General features: G+C 43.5%; 1 protein-coding gene across 2 annotated transcripts in view; it reads right to left on the bottom strand.

Annotated features, from left to right (window-relative positions):
* Nucleotides 1-14,799, bottom strand: part of LOC126262208 (RNA 3'-terminal phosphate cyclase) — an 82,616-nt gene extending 67,817 nt beyond the window's left edge. Inside the window, exons 1-2 of one of the 2 annotated variants that reach the window (XM_049958632.1) lie at nucleotides 14,600-14,799; nucleotides 14,394-14,511 (exon numbers count right to left, since the gene is read on the bottom strand). In XM_049958632.1, the coding sequence (XP_049814589.1) occupies nucleotides 14,394-14,511; nucleotides 14,600-14,644 (163 nt within the window). In that variant the 5' untranslated portion in view covers nucleotides 14,645-14,799. The remainder of the gene's footprint in view (nucleotides 1-14,393; nucleotides 14,512-14,599) is intronic. The other variant, XM_049958633.1, reaches the window with a different exon arrangement.
* Nucleotides 14,800-20,191: the final 5,392 nt, after the last annotated feature.

The raw sequence follows: 20,191 nt of genomic DNA, 5'->3' as shown, positions 1-20,191 counted from the left end.
CAGGCTAAAAGGCAATTCACCATACGCTCCAAAACCTTACAAACACTACTCGAGAGAGATATGGGGCGATAGCTAGAGGGGAGATGTTTGTCCTTTCCAGGTTTCGGAACAGGAATGATGATAGTTCCCCACCATCCGTGAAAGGGACTGCCAGTCCAAATTCAATTATAAAGGTGAAGGCAGACTACAGTATGATAAATGCAGCAACATTTTGACGTGGCTTCAATCCGGTCCTGGGGCAGAAATGCAAGAGGAAGAGAGAGTGTGTTGGAGTTCCTGCACAGAAAAAATGGAAATGCCGTGTGGCCGGGGCGGTACGAGGTACTGAATGTTCTGCGGCTGTAAGAATAACTTCCGTAACATGAGTGATGAGTGACCTGATCGCCAATGGTGGGAAAGTGACGGTCATCCAATGTCGCTGGAGAGGAGAAAAGTGTCCAATCGGCTTGGGAAAACTCCCAGCATCTTGGGCGCATAGACGGCAGTTGTGGCTGTAATCATAGGACACATGGAAAATGGTCACTTGAGAGTGTATCAGCAAGAGCGAACCATTCAAAGCACTGAGCTAGCTGAACAGTACCAACCAAAAGGTCCGAATGAGAGAAATTTGAGATGGAGGCAAAAATATAGATTCCCCAGAGTTGAGGAAAACAAGATCCACTTCGTGGAAGAGATCGATCAATAGAGAGCCTTGCCGACAAGGATGCAGAGATCCCCAAAGTGAGCAGTGGGCATTGATGTCCCAACCAGCAAATAGTGGGGCGGGAGGTGACCAAGGAGATGAAGGAGATCAGCTCTTACCATCGGTGTGGGCGATGAAATGTATACAGTACAAAGCAATAAGGTGTATCCAGAAAGGGAAAGATGGACAGTGACAGCTTGGAAGGGACTGTTTAAGGGATTGGGTGATAATGGACAGTATTACGGAGAAAAATCATAAGTTCCCCGTGTCCCAGAGTGTCATCAACAGGGGCGACATCAAACCGGACTGATTGGAAATGGGGGAAACCAAAGCAATTGTGGGGACGTAGCTTTGTTTTCTGAAGACAGAAGACGACCGGAGAGTAGGATCGTAAGAGGATCAACAATTCATCCTGAATGGCTCGAATTCCGCAGACATTCCAATGGAGAAGTGACATAGGGTGAACAGAAAAGGGAAGAATCTCACCATGATTGCTGTCAACTCAACAACCTCTGGTGGCCAACAGCTTGGAATGGCATTCAGCCAAAGGCAGAAAATCCTGATCCATAAGTTGTTCGGGGGTAGCTGGTTGATCGGCCGCCAGCGGTACGTCTCGGCGACACGGAAGACAGCCGAGGCACCGTAGATAAGACACACCATGGCAGAGAAGGAGAGGAACTGTTTCTTATGAGCCTTCTTATGGAAGATTCGATGGTTGTGAAATTAGGGTACGTAAAAAATCTTCACAAGTAGGCTCTTTTTTGGAAATCTGGGCGTCCGATTTCGGGGCCCCGTGATTTTGCAGGAGCCGTTAAAGGATGAGCCTTAGAGTGAGCAGGTGATAGTGGGGATGTTGAAAGTGGGTTCTCTGGGCTGGCCAATCTGGCGACTGTGGCACTAAAGGTGGCTACCTCCATAGAAGACTGAGGAGATGCAAGGACAGTGCTATTTTTACCCGCTGGGGGCACAGTGGGCTTTCGACTGGCAAATAACTTACGAGCTGCAAAGGTAGACACGTTTTCCTTCACTTGGACTTCCTGAATAATTCGTTTATCTTTGAAAATAGGGCAATCTCTAGAGGAAGAGACGTGGCCGCCCATACAGTTGATGCAACGAGGGGATGGGGGTGGACAATCACGTACATGGGCATCCCTGCCACATGTAACGCATTTCGCCGGATTGGAACACAACTGGCTGGTATGTTTAAACTGCTGACATTGATTGCAATCCGTAGGGTTGGGGATGTAAGGGCACACTGAAATGATCTCATATTCGGCTTTAACGTTCTATGGAAGTTGAACTCTGTCAAACGTCAAGAAGAAAGTACAGTCAGTACCAAGTCCTTGTCAATCCTATTCACGACTATGTACAGCCGTTACACCCTTGTCAGACAGGCAGTTTTGAATGTCCTCGGACAATCCGTTGAGTGAGCGTGTATAAACCACCCCGCGTGATGAATTTAAAGTGCGGTGTGCTTCCACCTGGACAGGGAAGGTGTGTAGCAGTGTAGTTCACAGCAATTTTTGTGCCTGGAGGGAACTGACTGTTTCTAACAACAAGGTGACATTTCATAATAGGGAACAAGACTTTACAGGACCTGCAATAGCGTCGACACCTTTCTGAATAATGAAAGGGTTGACTGTGGAAAAGTCTTGACCTTCATCAGACAAAGAAACAACTACTAACTTTGGCACAGATGGAAGAATTGTCCGTGGCTGAGACTCATCTAGCTTTCGCTTGTGAGCAAAAGTTGTAGACGTAGGAAGCCATGGCGAAAGTATCCCCCATGATTACCAGCATCTCCGATGGTGCGCTCCTTCCTCGTGGGGACCTTCTCTGAGGGCACTCCCGCCTTAAGCGATTGTCCACACCTCAGATCACACCTCCCAAGAAACGGATGGAGTGACCAATCGGCCCGTTCGGATGGTACCAGCTCATCCCTCCCTGGGCCTGGCCTTTAGCAGGGTGTACATACGTGTCCTACCTGTCTACCCGGGGCATGGATTTGGTTGGTTGGGTGGAGAAAGGACCAAACTACGCAGTCATCAGTCCCTCCAACCTTGGATTAACTAAAACCGATAAAATCCCACATTAGAAGAGGGAACTACAATGGCCATAAAATGATAAACTATTGACAGGGAAGGAAGGAAAAGGGCGGAAGAAAAGGTGAGGGAAAGAAAGTGACTAATGACGGGCATGAAGGGAGAAGGACAGGTGACAGAGACCGCTCAAGACATAACAGACCCCATAAGGAAAGGAGGGGGAAAGCTGAGGGCCGGGATGAACCACCAAACCCAGTTGAAGCCAATCCAGTCGGGGCGAAGGGTGCAGCAAGAGAGCCAACCAGCCCCTCCACTCACCGATAAGGTGGAAGGTCCCTCCCTTAAATGAAGCGATAAAAACCCCCATCACAAATAGAACGGGAAATGAGATCCGCCGCTGAGGCACTGTCAGGCAACACCAGGGGTAGCGAGTCTGAAAGGCTTAAAGTCCGTCGCAGGGTGGCTAAATTGGGGCAGTCCAATAAGATGTCAGCCACAGTCAGCATTGATCCACAATGACAGAAAGGGGGGTCCTCACGACAGAGGAGATAACCGTGAGTCAGCCACATCTGGCTGATGCGGAGCCAGCATAGGACAACAGAGGCCTTACGAGAAAGTCCGGAAGGAGGACCACCACGGAGTTGTAGAATCATTAATCGCCCTGAGCTCGTTTGGCGAAGAAAGAGTGTTCCATTCTGCATCCCAAAGGCACAAATCCTGATGATGTAATGTTGAGCAAAGGTTTATTTCCAGAATGCCAATAGGAAGAGATGGCCTGGTAGTAGCTGATTTAGCCAGCTGATCAGCAAGTTCATTGCCAGGAATCCCAACATGGTCTGGGGTCCAAATGAAAACCACCAAGCATCCAAGTTGAGGAAGGAGAGAAAGGGGGTCCTGGATAGCGATGACAAACAGGTGGCGGGGGAAACACTCGCCGATAATGTGCAAACAGCTCAATGAGTCACTACAGATAGCGAAGGGTAGTCCTGAGCAGGAGTGGATATGGTCCAGTGCGCTCAAGATGGCTAACTATTCTGCAGTAAAGACACTACAGCCATCTGGTAAGGAACGAATTTCCATGTGTCGTGCATAGGTGTAAGCAAAACCAGTGCGACCAGCAACCACGGAGCTATCACTATAGATCACTTCTGAAACCTGAAAAGAACTGAGAAGACAGTAGAACTGGTGGTGAAGAGTCATCGGAGAGACAGAATTCTTTGAATCGATTGAGAGCTGCGGCCGAGAGATGCACCACAGAGGGGTACATGCATAAGCAGTCAAGGGAATTGCTAGAGCTTAGGAAAGGGCGACTGAGTGCATACAGCCATGGTAAGCCCACATCGTGGCCGCCGCTGCAGCAGCAGAGGAATCTCCATGTCTGGATGCAGGGGACCATAATTAGGGTGCTTTGGGGTGCAGCGAATGCGGAGCGCATAAGATATCAGGTGTTGTTGGCAAAAAAATCAGAGTGGTGGAATCCCCGCCTCTGCGAGAAGGCTAAGTATGGGGCTAGTCCGGAAGGCACCAGTCGCAAGTCGGACCCCACAGTGGTGGATGGGGTCTAGTATCTGCCATGGCGAAGGCAACGCAGAACCACGGACAGGACTTCCATAGTCTAAATGAGACTGGACCAACGCTTGATACAAACACATGAGAACAGAGCGGTCGGCACCCCAGGTGGTAGCGCACAGACATCTAAGAACACTTATGGGACCAGCACATCCTCTTCAGCTGGTGAAGATGAGGGAGCCATGTCAACTGGGCATCGAAGACCAGACCCAAGAAGCGATGGGTGTCCACTACCTCGAGGGGCTGGCCATCAAGGAACAATTCCGGATGGGGATGGACCGTACAGCAGAAATGCATGACACGACTTGGTCGCCGAAAACTGAAAGCCATGGGAGAGAACCCATGAGTGTGCCTGGCTGATTGCCCCCTGTAGACGGCGTTCTGCAGCGTCCATTACGGATGAAGCAACATAGATACAAAAATCATCAGCATACAAAGAGGGGGACACTGTTGGCCCTACAGCTGTCACCAGACCATTAATGGCTATAGGAAAGAGAGGGACACTCAGCACGGAACCTCGTGGAACCCCATTTTCTTGCCAATGGGGAGTGCTGTAGGAGGAGAAAACTTGGACCTGAAAAGAGCGGCAAGAAAGGAAGTTACGGATAGAAACGGGCAGAGCACCACGAAAGCCCCATTCGTGAAGGGTGGTGGGGACGTGGTGGTGCCAAGTAGTGTTATAGGCTTTATGCAGATCAAAGAAGACTGCAAGGAGGTGTTGCCGATGGGCAAAAGCTGACTGGATAGCAAACTCCAGGTGGGCCAAGTTATCCACCGTAGCGCGGACACAGCGAAAACCACCTTGAGTCGATGACTAAAGGTCGTGGGATTCAAGGATCAAAAATAGCCGCCGACTCACCATGCGTTCAAGGAGCTTGCAGAGGGTGTTAGTAAGGCTATCTGGACGGTAGCTATCCAACTGAAGAGGTGGCTTCCCTGGCTTCAACACTGGAACAACAATGCTTTCCTGCCACTGGATAGGAAAGACTCCCTCACTCCACAGATGGTTGAAGAGGATCAGTAAGTGTTGGAGCATTTGGTTATGTATTCGATCCAGTCCAGGAGCTGTGTCTAAACAAAGGGCAAGGACACTGGCAAACTCACACTCGCTACATGGGGCATTATATGGCTCTGAGCAGCGAGAAACAAAAGACAAAGGCAGTCGTTCTGAGCACTCTTTCAGGAGAAGGAACGTGGACGGATACTGAGCCAATGCTGAAACCTGAGCAAAGTGTTGAGCGGCATTTTCTGCTACAAAGTCCAAATTGGTAAGGACAACACCATGCACAGAAATTCCAGCAACCCCGGTGGGAGGTTGGTGACTAAAAATTCACCTGAGTTTCGCCCAGACTTGTAATAGGGAGTGTGTGGCCCTATGGCAGCTAAGTATCGTTCCCAGCAAACCTGTTTCTGAAATTTGATTAGGTAGTGGGCCTTGGCACGTAGTCGTTTAAAGACCAGAAGAAGAGCAGTAGAAGGGCGCCGCTTGAAGTGTTGAAGAGCATGGCGGTGGTCTTTTATGGCTGCAGCAATTTCCGGATAACACCAAGGAACATCTTCCAGCGGGAGGAACCTGAGGAAGAAGGGATTGCTTAACAGCTGCTGAAAGGATGGCGGTAGTCAAAGTCTGTGGTAATACGGGGGGGGGGGGGGGGGGGAGCAGAGGAGAAGACACCCCAGTCAGCCTTAGAGATGGCCCACCCGGGAGGGTGATGGAATCAGAGACACTGAAGGAAGGTCAAAACAATCGGGTAATGGTCGCTGTCATGCAAGTCATCATGGACACCCCACTGAATGGAGGGAAGAAGGCCAGGACTGCAGATGGAGAGGTCAATGGCAGAGAAAGTGTCGTGTTCCACACTAAAGTGTGTGGGAGCATCGTGTTTAGTAGACACAGGTCAAGACCTGCCAGAACAGCTTCAACTGTCCTGCCCAGAGCTGTAGTTGTATAACTACCCCAAAGAGGGTTGTGGGCATCAAAATCCCCTAGTAGCAGGAAGGGAGAAGGGAGTTGTTGAAGAAGGGTGGTTAGGGCAGGGGATGTGGACGGCCTGTCAGGTGGGAGGTAGAGATTTCAGATTGTGATTGGAGTGGCCAGATGGACCCTCACAGCAATTGCTTCTAGAATGGTTTGGAGGGGAACCCATTTACTAACAATGTCCTTGCGGACCAAGGCGCAAACACCACAAAAAGCCCGCAAGGGGCCAATTCGGTTCCTACAGAAAACGTGGGACCCACGAAGGGCAGGTGAATATGAATTGACAAAATGGGTCTCCTGGACCATAATACAAGCGGCAGAGTAGAAGGAAAGAAGGGGCTGCAACTTTGGAAGGTGACACAAATATCCGTTACAATTCCACTGGAGGATTCTCAAGCAGGAGTCCAAATGGGAAGCGAACAGACACAAGTCAGCCACACCGCTGAGTTGCCATCCGTTACCAATAAGGATGGGCTAATATCCATATAGGTGGGGTTAGACTCTGTTGGTTCATTGACTGGAGGAGGGGAAGGCTGCACCTCATGGGGTACCACAGGGGCCTTGTCCTTGTTCTTGTGTTTCTGCTTCTCCTCTTGTGAAGGAAGAGAAGGGCAGACTGCAGTGAGGTCGGGCACGGAATTATACCGGGCAATCTTGACGCCCACCGGCCGCGGATCACACTGCCGATGTGGAGCAGTAGATCGCTTTTCTGGGAGGTGCCGGGAAGAGGAGTCCCAGGAGAGAGCTCCATTGCCAGCGGCCGCTGAAGGAGGGGAGAACTTCTCCGGAGGAGGAGGGGGAGCAGCACCCAAAGGGGTGGGTATGGGTACTGACGGGGAGGGGAGGAGGAGTGGGAGAGGGAGGAGGAGGCTGAAGGCATGGGGGAAATGGGGTGAGGTGGGGAAGAGGAGGGCGTAGGAGGGGGGATGGATGTAACTGAAGCAAAAGTAGAAGTCACAGTGTAGGGGAGCTAATCTAAGGTCTTGTACTCTTGAATCCTTCTTTCTTTCACAAACACTGGGCATGAAGGTGAGCGTGGAGAATGCTGGCCATGACAATTTACACACACTGGCGGAGGGGGCACCCACAGTCATCGCAGAGGGGATCACTGGTGCAGCGGGAAGACGTGTCCAAACCGTAAGCAATTAAAGCATCCCATCAGTGGTGGAATACAAGGTTTTACATCACACCGATACACCATGATCTTTACCTCCTCTGGGAGGACATCCCCCTCGAAGGCCAGGATAAAGGCGCCGAAGCGGTGCGATTGTTTGGAGGGCCTTGCTGCACACGGCAGATAAATCTAACCCCTCGCTGCTCGAGGTTAGGAGCGCATCGTCAATTTGGAGAAGAAAATCTCAGTGGAAAATAACGCCCTGTCCCGAGTTCAAAGATGGGTGGGGCACTGGACCACATGTTACTCATGGATACCACTCTGACATATTTATCTTCAATCATCTCCACGAAAAACAAAGGCTTGGTCGTGGCAAAACTTCCACCATCTGTCCTGGTACAAACCAGGTACCGAGGGAAAGGTTTCAGATCAATCCGCAGAGCCTGACCCTCCTCCCAGGGGGTGACCAGGGAGGGGAAGGCTGAAGGACTGGAAGAATGAGTGTCACGTCTGTTACCACTTTTAGGACGGCCACAGAATGGCCAGAATGGTGAAGCCTTTGTCGCCTCATGCCCAAGGCGTCCGCCCTAGTACCACCAACTCCGATCAGGGGCTCGTCCTGTGGGCGACACCCAGCCACAGCAAGGGCCATCTGGCGTGGCGGCCATTGCCAGGAGTTCTGGTGCCCCAAAGTGATGAGCATTGACTCCTGGGCATACAGAAGGCGTTATCAGCTCAGGTACTAGTAGTGTGATCCCTGTGGTTTCAGGGGCTCAGCCAAGTGGTTACTTAACAGACCCACAACACGCACTGGCTACTGTGCTGGTAACCAAACAGGAGTGGGGGAGGGGGAGGGGGGGGGGGGAGGGCAGGATGCAAAGGGAAAGGGGAGGGGCAGAGGAACCTGCACCATGGAAGCTAGGTAGGGAGTTCATCCCCAAATGGCTCACACTAAACGGAAAATTTTGGAAATGGAGGTCAAATCCCAAGGGGACCAAAAATGCCAAAAAGCAGATGGAAACAGCAAATTAAACAATAGCACAGACCAAAACAAAGCTACGGGGATAGCCAGGCCGACAAAGAATTCCACTGAAAGGGAAAAGAGGGGCAGGGACAAAGGAGGGAGAGGAACAGGGATAGTAATGCAGCCTGGAAAGGAAAGGAAACTGCAATAGCTCAGGGCCCAGTGCGCACCACACACATACCCATAAAAGGACTGTAGGCCCCCTGTGTACTCATTAGACTGTTCATTCCGTTCAGCAGATCATTTAATTCTTCTTCACTTTCACTCAGGATAGCAATGTCATCAGCGAATCGTATCATTGATATCCTTTCACCTTTTATTTTAATTCCACTCCTGAATCTTTCTTTTATTTCCATCATTGTTTCCTCGATGTACAGATTGAAGAGTAGGGGGCGAAAGGCTACAGCCTTGTCTTACACCCTTCTTAATATGAGCACTTCGTTCTTGATCGTCCAATTTTATTATTCCCTCTTGGTTGTTGTACATATTGTATATGACCCGTCTCTCCCTATAGCTTACCCCTACTTTTTTCAGAATCTCGAACAGCTTGCACCATTTTATATTGTCGAACGCTTTTTCCAGGTCGACAAATCCTATGAAAGTGTCTTGATTTTTCTTTAGCCTTGCTTCCATTATTAGCCGTAACGTCAGAATTGCCTCTCTCGTCTCTTCACTTTTCCTAAAGCCAAACTGATCGTCACCTAGCGCATTCTCAATTTTCTTTTCCATTCTTCTGTATATTATTCTTGTAAGCAGCTTCGATGCATGAGCTGTTAAGCTGATTGTGCGATAATTCTCGCACTTGTCAGCTCTTGCTGTCTTCGGAATTGTGTGGATGATGCTTTTCCGAAAGCAGATGGTATGTCGCCAGACTCATATATTCTACACACCAACGTGAATAGTCATTTTGTTGCCACTTCCCCCAATGATTTTAGAAATTCTGATGGAATGTTATCTATCCCTTCTGCCTTATTTGACCGTAAGTCCTCCAAAGCTCTTTTAAATTCTGATTCTAATACTGGATCCCCTATCTCTTCTAAATCAACTCCTGTTTCTTCTTCTATCACATCAGACAAATCTTCACCCTCATAGAGGCTTTCAATGTATTCTTTCCACCTATCTGCTCTCTCCTCTACATTTAACAATGGAATTCCCATTGCACTCTTAATGTTACCACCGTTGCTTTTAATGTCACCAAAGGTTGTTTTGACTTTCCTGTATGCTGAGTCTGTCCTTCCGACAATCATATCTTTTACGATGTCTTCACATTTTTCCTGCAGCCATTTCGTCTTAGCTTCACTGCACTTCCTATTTATTTCATTCCTCAGCGACTTGTATTTCTGTATTCCTGATTTTCCCGGAACATGTTTGTACTTCCTCCTTTCATCAATCAACTGAAGTATTTCTTCTGTTACCCATGGTTTCTTCGCAGCAACCTTCTTTGTACCTATGTTTTCCTTCCCAACTTCTGTGATGGCCCTTTTTAGAAATGTCCATTCCTCTTCAACTGTACTGCCTACTGTGCTATTCCTTATTGCTGTATCTATAGCGTTAGAGAACTTCAAACGTATCTCGTCATTCCTTAGTACTCCCGTATCCCACTTCTTTGCGTATTTATTCTTCCTAATGTCTTGAACTTCAGCCTACTCTTCATCACTACTATATTGTGATCTGAGTCTATATCTGCTCCTGGGTACGCCTTACAGTCCAGTATCTGATTTCGGAATCTCTGTCTGACCATGATGTGATCTAATTGAAATCTTCCCTTATCTCCCGGCCTTTTCCAAGTATACCTCCTCCTCTTGTGATTCTTGAACAAGGTATTCGCTATTACTAGCTGAAACTTGTTACAGAACTCAATAAGTCTTTCTCCTCTTTCATTCCTTGTCCCAAGCCCATACTCTCCTGTAACCTTTTCTTCTACTCCTTCCCCTACAACTGCATTCCAGTCGCCCATGACTATTAGATTTTCGTCGCTCTTTACATACTGCATTACCCTTTCAATATCCTCATACACTTTCTCTATCTGTTCATCTTCAGCTTGCGACGTCGGCATGTATACCTGAACTATCGTTGTCGGTGTTGGTCTGCTGTCGATTCTGATTAGAACAACCCGGTCACTGAACTGTTCACAGTAGCACACCCTCTGCCCTACCTTCCTATTCATAACGAATCCTACACCTGTAATACCATTTTCTGCTGCTGTTGATATTACCCCGATATTCATCTGACCAGAAATCCTTGTCTTCCTTCCACTTCACTTCACTGACCCCTACTATATCTAGATTGAGCCTTTGCATTTCCCCATACAACGCCATAACTTTTGCACAGTCAGTCTTACTGGGAGAAAGTCGGAAGCCAGTTTCGAAGCTCCGTGAGTGGAGACAATTGAGACATCCTTGAAGAAGTTTTTCAAGAAGTCCTGTGTGTTGAGAGCTGTAGTAGATGCAAAATCGTTGACAAAGAGGGAGCCCCAAGACATCGGGAAGGAGACAAGGTATAATTGGATTTATAGCGATGGCAAATAATGCCTGGGGCACTACTTTCTTGGAAGAAAGTAGGGATAGAGTAGTGTTCATCCGCACCTTAAATGTGCACTCTGTCATAAATTCACAAATGAATAGGGGTAGCCAACATTGAAAGCCCCAAAAGAACAATGTGCGGAGGATGCCAGTCCTCCAACAGGTATCGTATGCACTCTCCAGATAAAAAAATATAGCTACCGTTTGGCGTTTTTGAGAAAATTGTTCACGAGATACGTGGAGACAGCAACAAAATGGTCAATTGCAGAACAATGCATTCAGTAACTGCATTGGGCCATTGTTAAAAGGTTTCGGGACTCCAGCCACCAGCCTAAACAGCAATTTACCATACACTCCAAAACCTTACAAACACTACTCGTGAGAGAGATTGGGCAATAGCTGGAGGGGAGATGACAGGAATGATGATAGCTTCCCACCATCTTTGGGGAAAGGTACTGTCAACACAAAGTCAATTATAAAGGCGAAGGGGCAGCAAAGACTAGGTGCACCAACATTTGGACGTGGATACTGTCATCCCGGAGCAGACGAGGAGAATGCATGTCTAAGGTCCCGCATTGAAAAAAGGCATTACTGCTTTCACGATTTTGAGAGGAAAAAGCAAGAGGTTGCTCTTCCACTACCCGTTTCTTTGGGAGAAAAGCTGGTGGGTAATTAGAAACAAAGTTTCAACCCAGTGAATTAGAGATTGCGACTGAGTCCACTAAGGTATCCTGCGTGACAGCCCAGAGGTCAGGGGAAAACCGGACAGGCTAGATATCTGTCGGATTCACCTCCGAACAACTGATGAGGGAGTGGAAGTGTTAAAGGAGCTGGTAAAGAAGTTCCAGCTTGCCTTCTTGCTATCGTGTATGATGCGACGGCATCACACACGGAACCCCGTGAAGTGCACGTCTCCATTCCGTATTGTGTCATGGCAGGCCTCATTCCACCAAGGAACTGGCGGGATGCCGGAGCAAAGAAGAGGTAGAAGGTACTGAACGTTCCGCAGCTGTAAGAATAACTTCCGTAACATGAGTGACTATCATCGATGCTAGGAAACTGATGGTCATCAAATGTTGCTAGAAAGGAGGAAAGTGTCCAATCTGCTTGGGAAACCTTCCAGTGTCTTGCGTGCATTGATGGCAGTTGTAGCAATAATCAAAGGACACATGGATAATGCTCACTCGAGTGTGTATCAGCAAGACCGAATCATTCAAAGCACTGAGCTTTTATGATTTCAAAGAAAGAATTGCTTCACATCCTGTCTTGTCATTAGTCCACCGATACCTGCTGATGAGATCACCTTAGCAGGGAGACAAGGAATTGAATTCATTAATATTTCCAAAGTTCTGAAATGTGTCGAACATCTTTTCAGGAACAAGTTTGGAATTATTTGTGTCTTCAGAAATTTCTGCCAACTGTAATATGTTGCACACTATCTTCACTGCAATTTTGTCATAGCTAATTAAAAACGTATACTTTCTCTCTCATTAAGTATAAAATCAAGGGTATGAGGCAAACATTTCCACTTAATTTGTTACAGATGTAACAGTGAACGAATTCCCTTAACTCCTTTATTCTTTAGTTACTAAAATGTAAAGTGTTTCCAAACATTATTTGAAGATATCTAAATAACTGAGAACAATTACACATCAAAGAAATTTTTTTGTACCAAGATGCAATGCAACAAAAGCCATCACTTTTTCCTCCACTTTATTTGAGTAGTTCATCAGTTCTTTTTCCACTAACAACATAATGTATACTTCATTACGGGGGTGAGGTGTTTTTATTAGTGCTGCTGAAGGGGGAAGCACCTTTTGTTAATAGTTCAGCATGTGCAAGTATTAGTGAACATATTTTTTTCACAGATTAGAAACTTTATTTAGTTGAATAATGATTGGAAGCCACATAAACAACAGTCATTTCACCAGTTAATGTTGCTTTGCGTAAGAAATAGGATTTGACACCGGCATCATATTCCACAGGAGACAATGATGCCACTGAAGAAATAAGACAATACTTTAGAATTCTAGATGTGAATGAGGAATTCTACACAATTTACTTAAAGTGAGAGATCAACACCAGTTTCAAAGGCGTATCACTGAATATTAAGCACTGAAGACCGCACTATACTACAGAACCATGATTGTACCCAGGTATTAACCTCTACAAAGTATATAGACAGTCAATGTTTTTCTTCAGGGCTTCAAAAATATGGAAACTGCGTGGGGAGAGTTTGGGGCTGTATGAAGGATGTGTAAGGGCTTCCTAGTGAAACTTCAGTACACTTAAAACAACCTTGGCAACATGTTGGTTCCATGTAAATGTTCGATTACAAGGCAGGAATTTTGCTAGGGAGCCCTTACAAATCCCCCTGTACAGTCCTGATCTCTCCCCGTGCAATTTCCATATTTTTGAAGCACTGAAGAAAGACATGGCTTTTAAGTTGCTTCAGATGAAGAGATGCACACCTTGTTAAATCATAGTTCCACTGGAAAATGCAAACATTTTTATGTGAAGGCACTGACCATCTAGTCTCACACTGGGATAAACTCGACAGTTATTGCGGTTACTTCTTGAAATAATAAACAGTTTACTTATTTCAACCTGGCTTGCTTTAATTTGATTGGGCCCTTACACTATTTCAAAAATCATACCTCCTGACTTTCTATTTATATACAGGAAGACAAAATATACTGAATTTCAGTTTCCCATTATGTTTTCGCTTTCAATGAAATTACCGTTTGCGGTTTCCAATGGTGTTACAGTCAGAGGCAGCAAAGGACTTAAACCGAGTAAAGAAATCAAAAGGGTATATACTGCAAACTGCAAGATAAGCTGTTCTGAGAAACAATGTTACCATCTAACGTAAACTGTGAAGGAACACACATAGTTGATAATCCGCAGCTGCAAGAACCATTCAGAAAGTTATTCGCTGATTGAGAATTCGCTCCGGGCATACACAAATTTTCACGTCACTATTGGGCAGTTAATGTGTGATGCCAGGGATTTCGAAGTTGGCGTATTAATTTTGAAATTTGTTTGGATGTCTTTTTCTGAAGGTATGTTGTATGGTTATAAAACGGGATCAAATAGTAAACACTGGTAGGAAATCGCAGCTGCTTAATTACAGTTCTAACAAAACGAAACTTACAGGTATGTTACTTCATTGTTTCCCAAAGGCGATATCATCTTTTTAATTATTGAAAAAAGAAGTAAACAGAATAATTATAACTTAACTTACAATTGTGACAGTAAAGAATGGTAATTTAAAAAACTTTATTAGTGTAAAATGATCTATGTACACAGGTTATTCACAAGATACTGTGCAAATGGTGCTCACGATTGATCATGTGAACAGAAGTATGAACACTCTCCCGCTCTATTGCGAGGAAGTTACTACCTCAAATCATCACTATTACAGATTCGTTAGGTGTTAAGATGCAAATTGCGATTAATTACCCTTCAAGTGTTGGGCCATAAGACCGGGCTTGCTGCGTCCAGCGCGTATATTTCTCACCTTTATAGGTACTTTCGTCAGGTAACTGAATGACGCTGCTAGACGCAAGATTTGGCCACCCTAGAGCAGATAAATGTGAAATAATCTCAATCGGAATCACTCTAAAACGACAAATAACAGGTTTATAACTCCATGTGATCCTACTTACGCCTTCCAAAACACCACCATCTATGTCTACTGGCTGTGCTGCCATTTCGGAAGCAGTAACAACAGAAATCTTATTATCAACGCAATATTTCTGCACAATTGTTTTTCCACCCACACATTCCCATACTCCGCTCGCCGACACCAAACCTCCTAATCCGGCGAATACTGTCACTGTCAAACAGGCGTCTAAAGCTAGCGAAATGAGGGATGCTCAACTACCGGAACTACCGATAGATGGCTCTAGCGCGTGCCGGCCAAAGTTCATATCGTTGAGTGTCCGCCAGAGATCACTGGTGTCCGCCATATCTGAATTTGGCAAGAAACGAAGTATCAAAACACGGATGAAAATGTTTTTCGTTCTGCGCCCTCATAAGTCTTTTATATTGGATGTTCTAGATATCTACACATCAACATAATGAAGTGTCTCTAATCTAGCGAGAAAAAACAGTGACAGTTCTGCTATGAAATTCCTAAATTCGAGTGTGTTTTGGAAGTTTGACAAGCTGACCTATAAATCATTTACTATTAATTTTATGAGTGCTTTACTTATTTGCCCGTTTTAAAACACTATTTAAGATTCAATGGAGGTCAACAAATTACCTTACTTGCCAAAGCTATTAACTACAGGTATAATTCGAAAAATCTAGTGTGCAAAACAGTGAAGACGTCTCTTCAAATAAAAAGTTGACATCGTTTCCGGTTGCTTAGGGGTATCTTTACTGACAACAGAAATTACAACTGAACTGTCAAAGTATTACTTACGTATAAACGGAAAAATTTATTATTTTTCTTTATCTGAAGTGATGCATTACCGATCTACATATATGCTGACAATGTAATTGCAACATGCACTTACGAATTTGGCTCTCTCTTTGATCAGAAATTTAAATGCCATGATTTTATTAACTGCTGTACGTGCTTGGTGTATTTTAACTGAGTGATAAGGTAGAAGCACCAGTTTTTGACAGTGCTTCAGTCTTTGATACGAGACAAGAAATACATTTCAATGAGACAAACACAAAGGCCAACGTTAAGGCTTCACTTAAATGCATGAATTGTATCATTTGGAAGTTAAGTCTAGTACTAATATTATATTGGACTGATCCATGATGATGTAGGAAGTGAAGGAACTTGCTGAAAATAACATCGATCACAGCTGTTAATTTTATGGTTGGGGTGTCTTAAAACCAATTTTCCAGTCTGACACCCAAACAATGACTGGTACCATGGTTTTATTTTAAAATGGAATTCAAAACATGTGAGTGAGCAAAATTAATTACACTATGAATTATAACCATGGAATTTTATTTCTGTGAATCTTGGTTCCAATCTTTGAGATGGTGTCTGTCACTGGAATGACTGGTTGTCAGTATAGGGCCCAAGCAAACACCAAACCTGAAAGTGAAAGCTGCAGAAGCTGGCCAGACAGGCACTCCAATGGCTGCTACAATCTGTGAGAGACAAGGGTGTCATTATATTGCAAATTTAGTGTAAAAAGTTCCATATTGTCTGAATTTGTTCTATACTGACAGGACATTCTAGTCCAGCCGAGTTTCTTATCTGCAAAAGTACACTAGCCAATACCAGTGGCACAAAGGTAGTGCCAAATTACAAACTATCCGGTACAACAGAAGTATTGCTGGACAATGTACAGTAAATAATATGTAATAACCTGAGAAATTCATAATTGGTTTGAAGAAATAGAACAGTATCTGGAAAGAGAGTAACATTCTCATTCTCTCTCTCTCTCTCTCTCTCTCTCTCTCTCTCTCTCTCTCTCTCTCCCTCTCCCTCCCTCCTCCATGTTTAGAGTATTCCTGTAATAAATAGCTAATAGCATACCAAGAACATAAGGGTGTCACAGTGGAGATTTGTTTTCTGGTACAGACGTCTGATACAACTATTCCACAGCAAAACTTACTTTCAATAGGTGTGGTACCAGTGCACTCCCATAGGATAACAGAATATTATATCCTCCAGGAATCACATTGGGTACACCACTTACAGCATTAACTGTACAGCAACTACAATGTTCTGTGAGCAAGTAATACCAGTCAGTATCTTTAATTTTAACATAACTCTTTACTCCCATAATTACCTGCTTCTATGTGTGCTTGTACTACAGGTTATTGGTAAAGCAAATACTAATTGAATAGGTCTTCACACTTTTAATACTTACCAGAAATTCTGAAAAAAGTAAATTGTTTTATTACTGTATAATTAAGAGGTGCTGACTGGTTTCTTTGAACATTTAATAGAAGCCTTCTTTTTACCTGCTATTGATAGAGAGCCATTCCAAGTTCTCTACAGAACAATCTCTCCCATTTTTCATGAGGTTTGTTATCCTGTACACTAATATTGCTTCTTCTAAATGGTAAATAATGCATTCAGACATTGTTGGTATTAAAAGGTAATTCATGAAATAAATTATATTTAAACCAGAAAATTAAAGGTTCCACATGGCACATGAAAAGTACTTTGCTACACACATGTATGTACAGATTCCAAATTGTCTGGTAATTTGAGTTACAAACTTTTTTAAATAGAAATATGAAGAGCACAATACTTTGGGCCTGCAACAGCTCAAACGTAAAATACTTTAGTTCCCTATGGGTAACTTTGTTCTACACGTGACTCGTGCAACTGCTTTCACTCTTAATGGAAAACTAAATGGTTTATGTTAACGTTAACTAGCAAAAAGTGTAACCATTGTTACATAATTTCTGTGAAGTAAGATTCCTTAATGTTAATTCCTTCCTTTGTCGCCATAACTTCAGTTCCATGTGGGACATATGAACTAACAAAATGAAATGCTTTTATTACTATGACCAAACAAAATATTTTTAACATTTAGTACACAGTTCAAATCAGCAAAAAGTGCAACCATATAATTAAGGTAAATGATGAAAATTAGGCATGTAACAAGTACTGAAATTTCCTAGATTGCCAAGTGCAACTGCAATCACTGTATTCTGTACTTTGTAGTGCTAGAAAGATAATTCTATATGATTATTTGCATTATCTCCCCCCCCCCTCCAACACAGGAAAATATAATAGAAAGACCTCCTAGCAAAATAAAGACAAAATTCAGAGAATTAGGTTTCACCTGACTCAGGCTCCCTTATTCTAGAATGGTTCTAAAGTAAAAAGAATGCTTATGATCAATTGGAACATTGTGTTCATTCTAGGAAGTATTAAAACAAGAACTGACAGAGTAACAATTTTATTGCTCTTATGTTGCAGAGTATCCACAAACATTACTGTTTGAAACATAGGGCCACTGCATACTCCATTAGATCAAATTCAAGTTAACATGGTTATTGAGGGAAATATTTTCTCACACTGAAAGCCATCTGTCAAATAAGTCTCAGAACTTTTTTTTCCATTAATTTCACACAAATCACCTGTTTTTAATGCAAGTGCATATTTTGTAACACCAAACATCTTAAAATAAGCTTATATAATAAACAATTACAATTTTGTTACAATATCTACACAGGATGTAAAGAGTTAATTTTACTTCAATGTGATTCGTCCTTTGAAGTTCATCATTACACAACAACAAATCTATGGACAAAGTTTTAAAAAAGCTGTCAAAATATCACACCCATCTGCATGGAATGTTCCATTACATAATCTTTTCCAATTTGCGCACTATACATGATTAAACAATATGAGTTTATTTAACTTCTGCCTTATACTTGATTAGTTGTTTAAAATTTTCTCAGCAGACATTTTTTCCCATATGTTTTTAAGCGTATGCAGGAGTACAGGGATGCAATCTTACAAACAAGTTGAGTCTGATGTAAGTCCTCAATCCCAATTTCATAACAGTAATCATGACCAAGAGCAGGAAATGGGTAATCCTACAAAATTATTTTTAACAGAATGCAAAATCTTGGCCTGTATATATTTCCGTCGCATATCCCCAGCAATCACAAACATCTGAAACAATTTATCTGAGTATTCTACAACAGAGTATACGCAGCCATTTGTTTTAACCAGTTCTCCCCGGTTAACAAAATTTACAAATGCATTTTTACTGGCCATATTGGGAAAAGCATAGAGAGCATCACATTCTAATGCAAATTTAACTACTGGTGGCTTCAGTATGTGAAGACAGTCTTTGCATGTGATCTGCCTTGACAAGCGCAATGACACATATCTTGCAATATAATAGACTATGTTTTGCTTGTAAAATGAGAACTTAATCTTATCATCAAGAAGTGCACACCACTTCTCTATTTCATTTTCTGCAACACTTTCATCACTTTCTACTACATGCTCTCTTGCATGAAAATCATAAACAGGTGGCAAACAACACACATTAAAATTTGATCAATTCTCATTCATTACAGTGACACTGTTACCCAAGAGAAACTTTCTCATGGCACATTTGAGCTGGTATGCATTTGGATTGTTGTTCCAACCACCTCTGGGCCGAAAGCAGGAAAAAAAAGCCCTATGTGATCTTGTGACAGTTTATATGTCAGCAAATACTTCAGAGGAGAGTCGACACGAAGCATACTTGACAGAGCTATGTGCCTGACTGATTGCATATCGAAAATTATCCCAAAAGCAAAAGTACTTCTTGCATGGAGCAGCAACGGAACACCAATAATTTTTAAGCTTTTGATATAATTTTTAGTGTCTGAAAATAACAAGCCAATAAGATTTGTTGTCAAGTGTCAGGGGGCTCTTATACCCTTTACCTAATGGATTTCTGGAGTTCAGAATATCAAAAATCCTATCAATATAATACAAAAATTCTACTGTTGCTTCACTTCCTTTAAAATTTGGTTCACCAACCCTCCTCAAAAACTCTATACTATCTGCCACACTAGAATTCAAAGTCTGTGTAGCTAATGAAACATTCATTTTTCTATTTACATAACTTATATGTTGCTATGATAGTTTGTTGGCAAATGTCATACCTTCTTCTTGTTGTACCTTCTTCAATTGCTCAATGAAATGCCATCTAATAATGCCAGTTGGAGACTCGATAGATACTTCTGCTACAGCATTTATGGCTAACTTAATCATATGACACATGTCAAAGATACAATAAACATTGTATTTTTCCACAGGATGAGGAAAGTGGCTTTTAAAATCACCCTCGGAAAAATTTAAAGTACAGCCAAGTGCTTATATTTACCTTGCAGCCATCACATGTAACACACCAAACCCTAATGCCAGAACTATGCAGCCTCTCAAAGCAGATTTTATCAGTGTGGCCTGATTATTTGCCTGTACACCGTTGATAAAGAAATATGCAATCGGGCATTTAAATTTGCCTTTAATAGAGCCAAGCATGAAAGTCAGAGCCTTAGATGCCTCTATTACTTCTTTTGACTGAGAAACTTCCCCACCAAAGTCTAAAAAAAAACTGTGTATTGCTTAGTTCCTCGGTCCCAAACTACTTGCTTCCTAATTGCCATACTGTCTACAATTAGACATGAATCACTGAACTGGTCCCTTACAATTTGGTTCAAATCAATGTACTTAAAAAAATCTTTTAAGAAGCCAGGTTCACAGTCTACACTTGCCACCCATTTGGAAATCAATGATTTATGGGGCAGAGGCATTAATTTTT

This window comes from Schistocerca nitens, chromosome 6 (assembly GCF_023898315.1).
Source record: "Schistocerca nitens isolate TAMUIC-IGC-003100 chromosome 6, iqSchNite1.1, whole genome shotgun sequence".
Lineage (NCBI taxonomy): Eukaryota > Metazoa > Arthropoda > Insecta > Orthoptera > Acrididae > Schistocerca > Schistocerca nitens.
The sequence above is the reverse complement of the archived record's forward strand: the minus strand, read 5'-3'. Positions and strand labels throughout refer to the sequence as shown.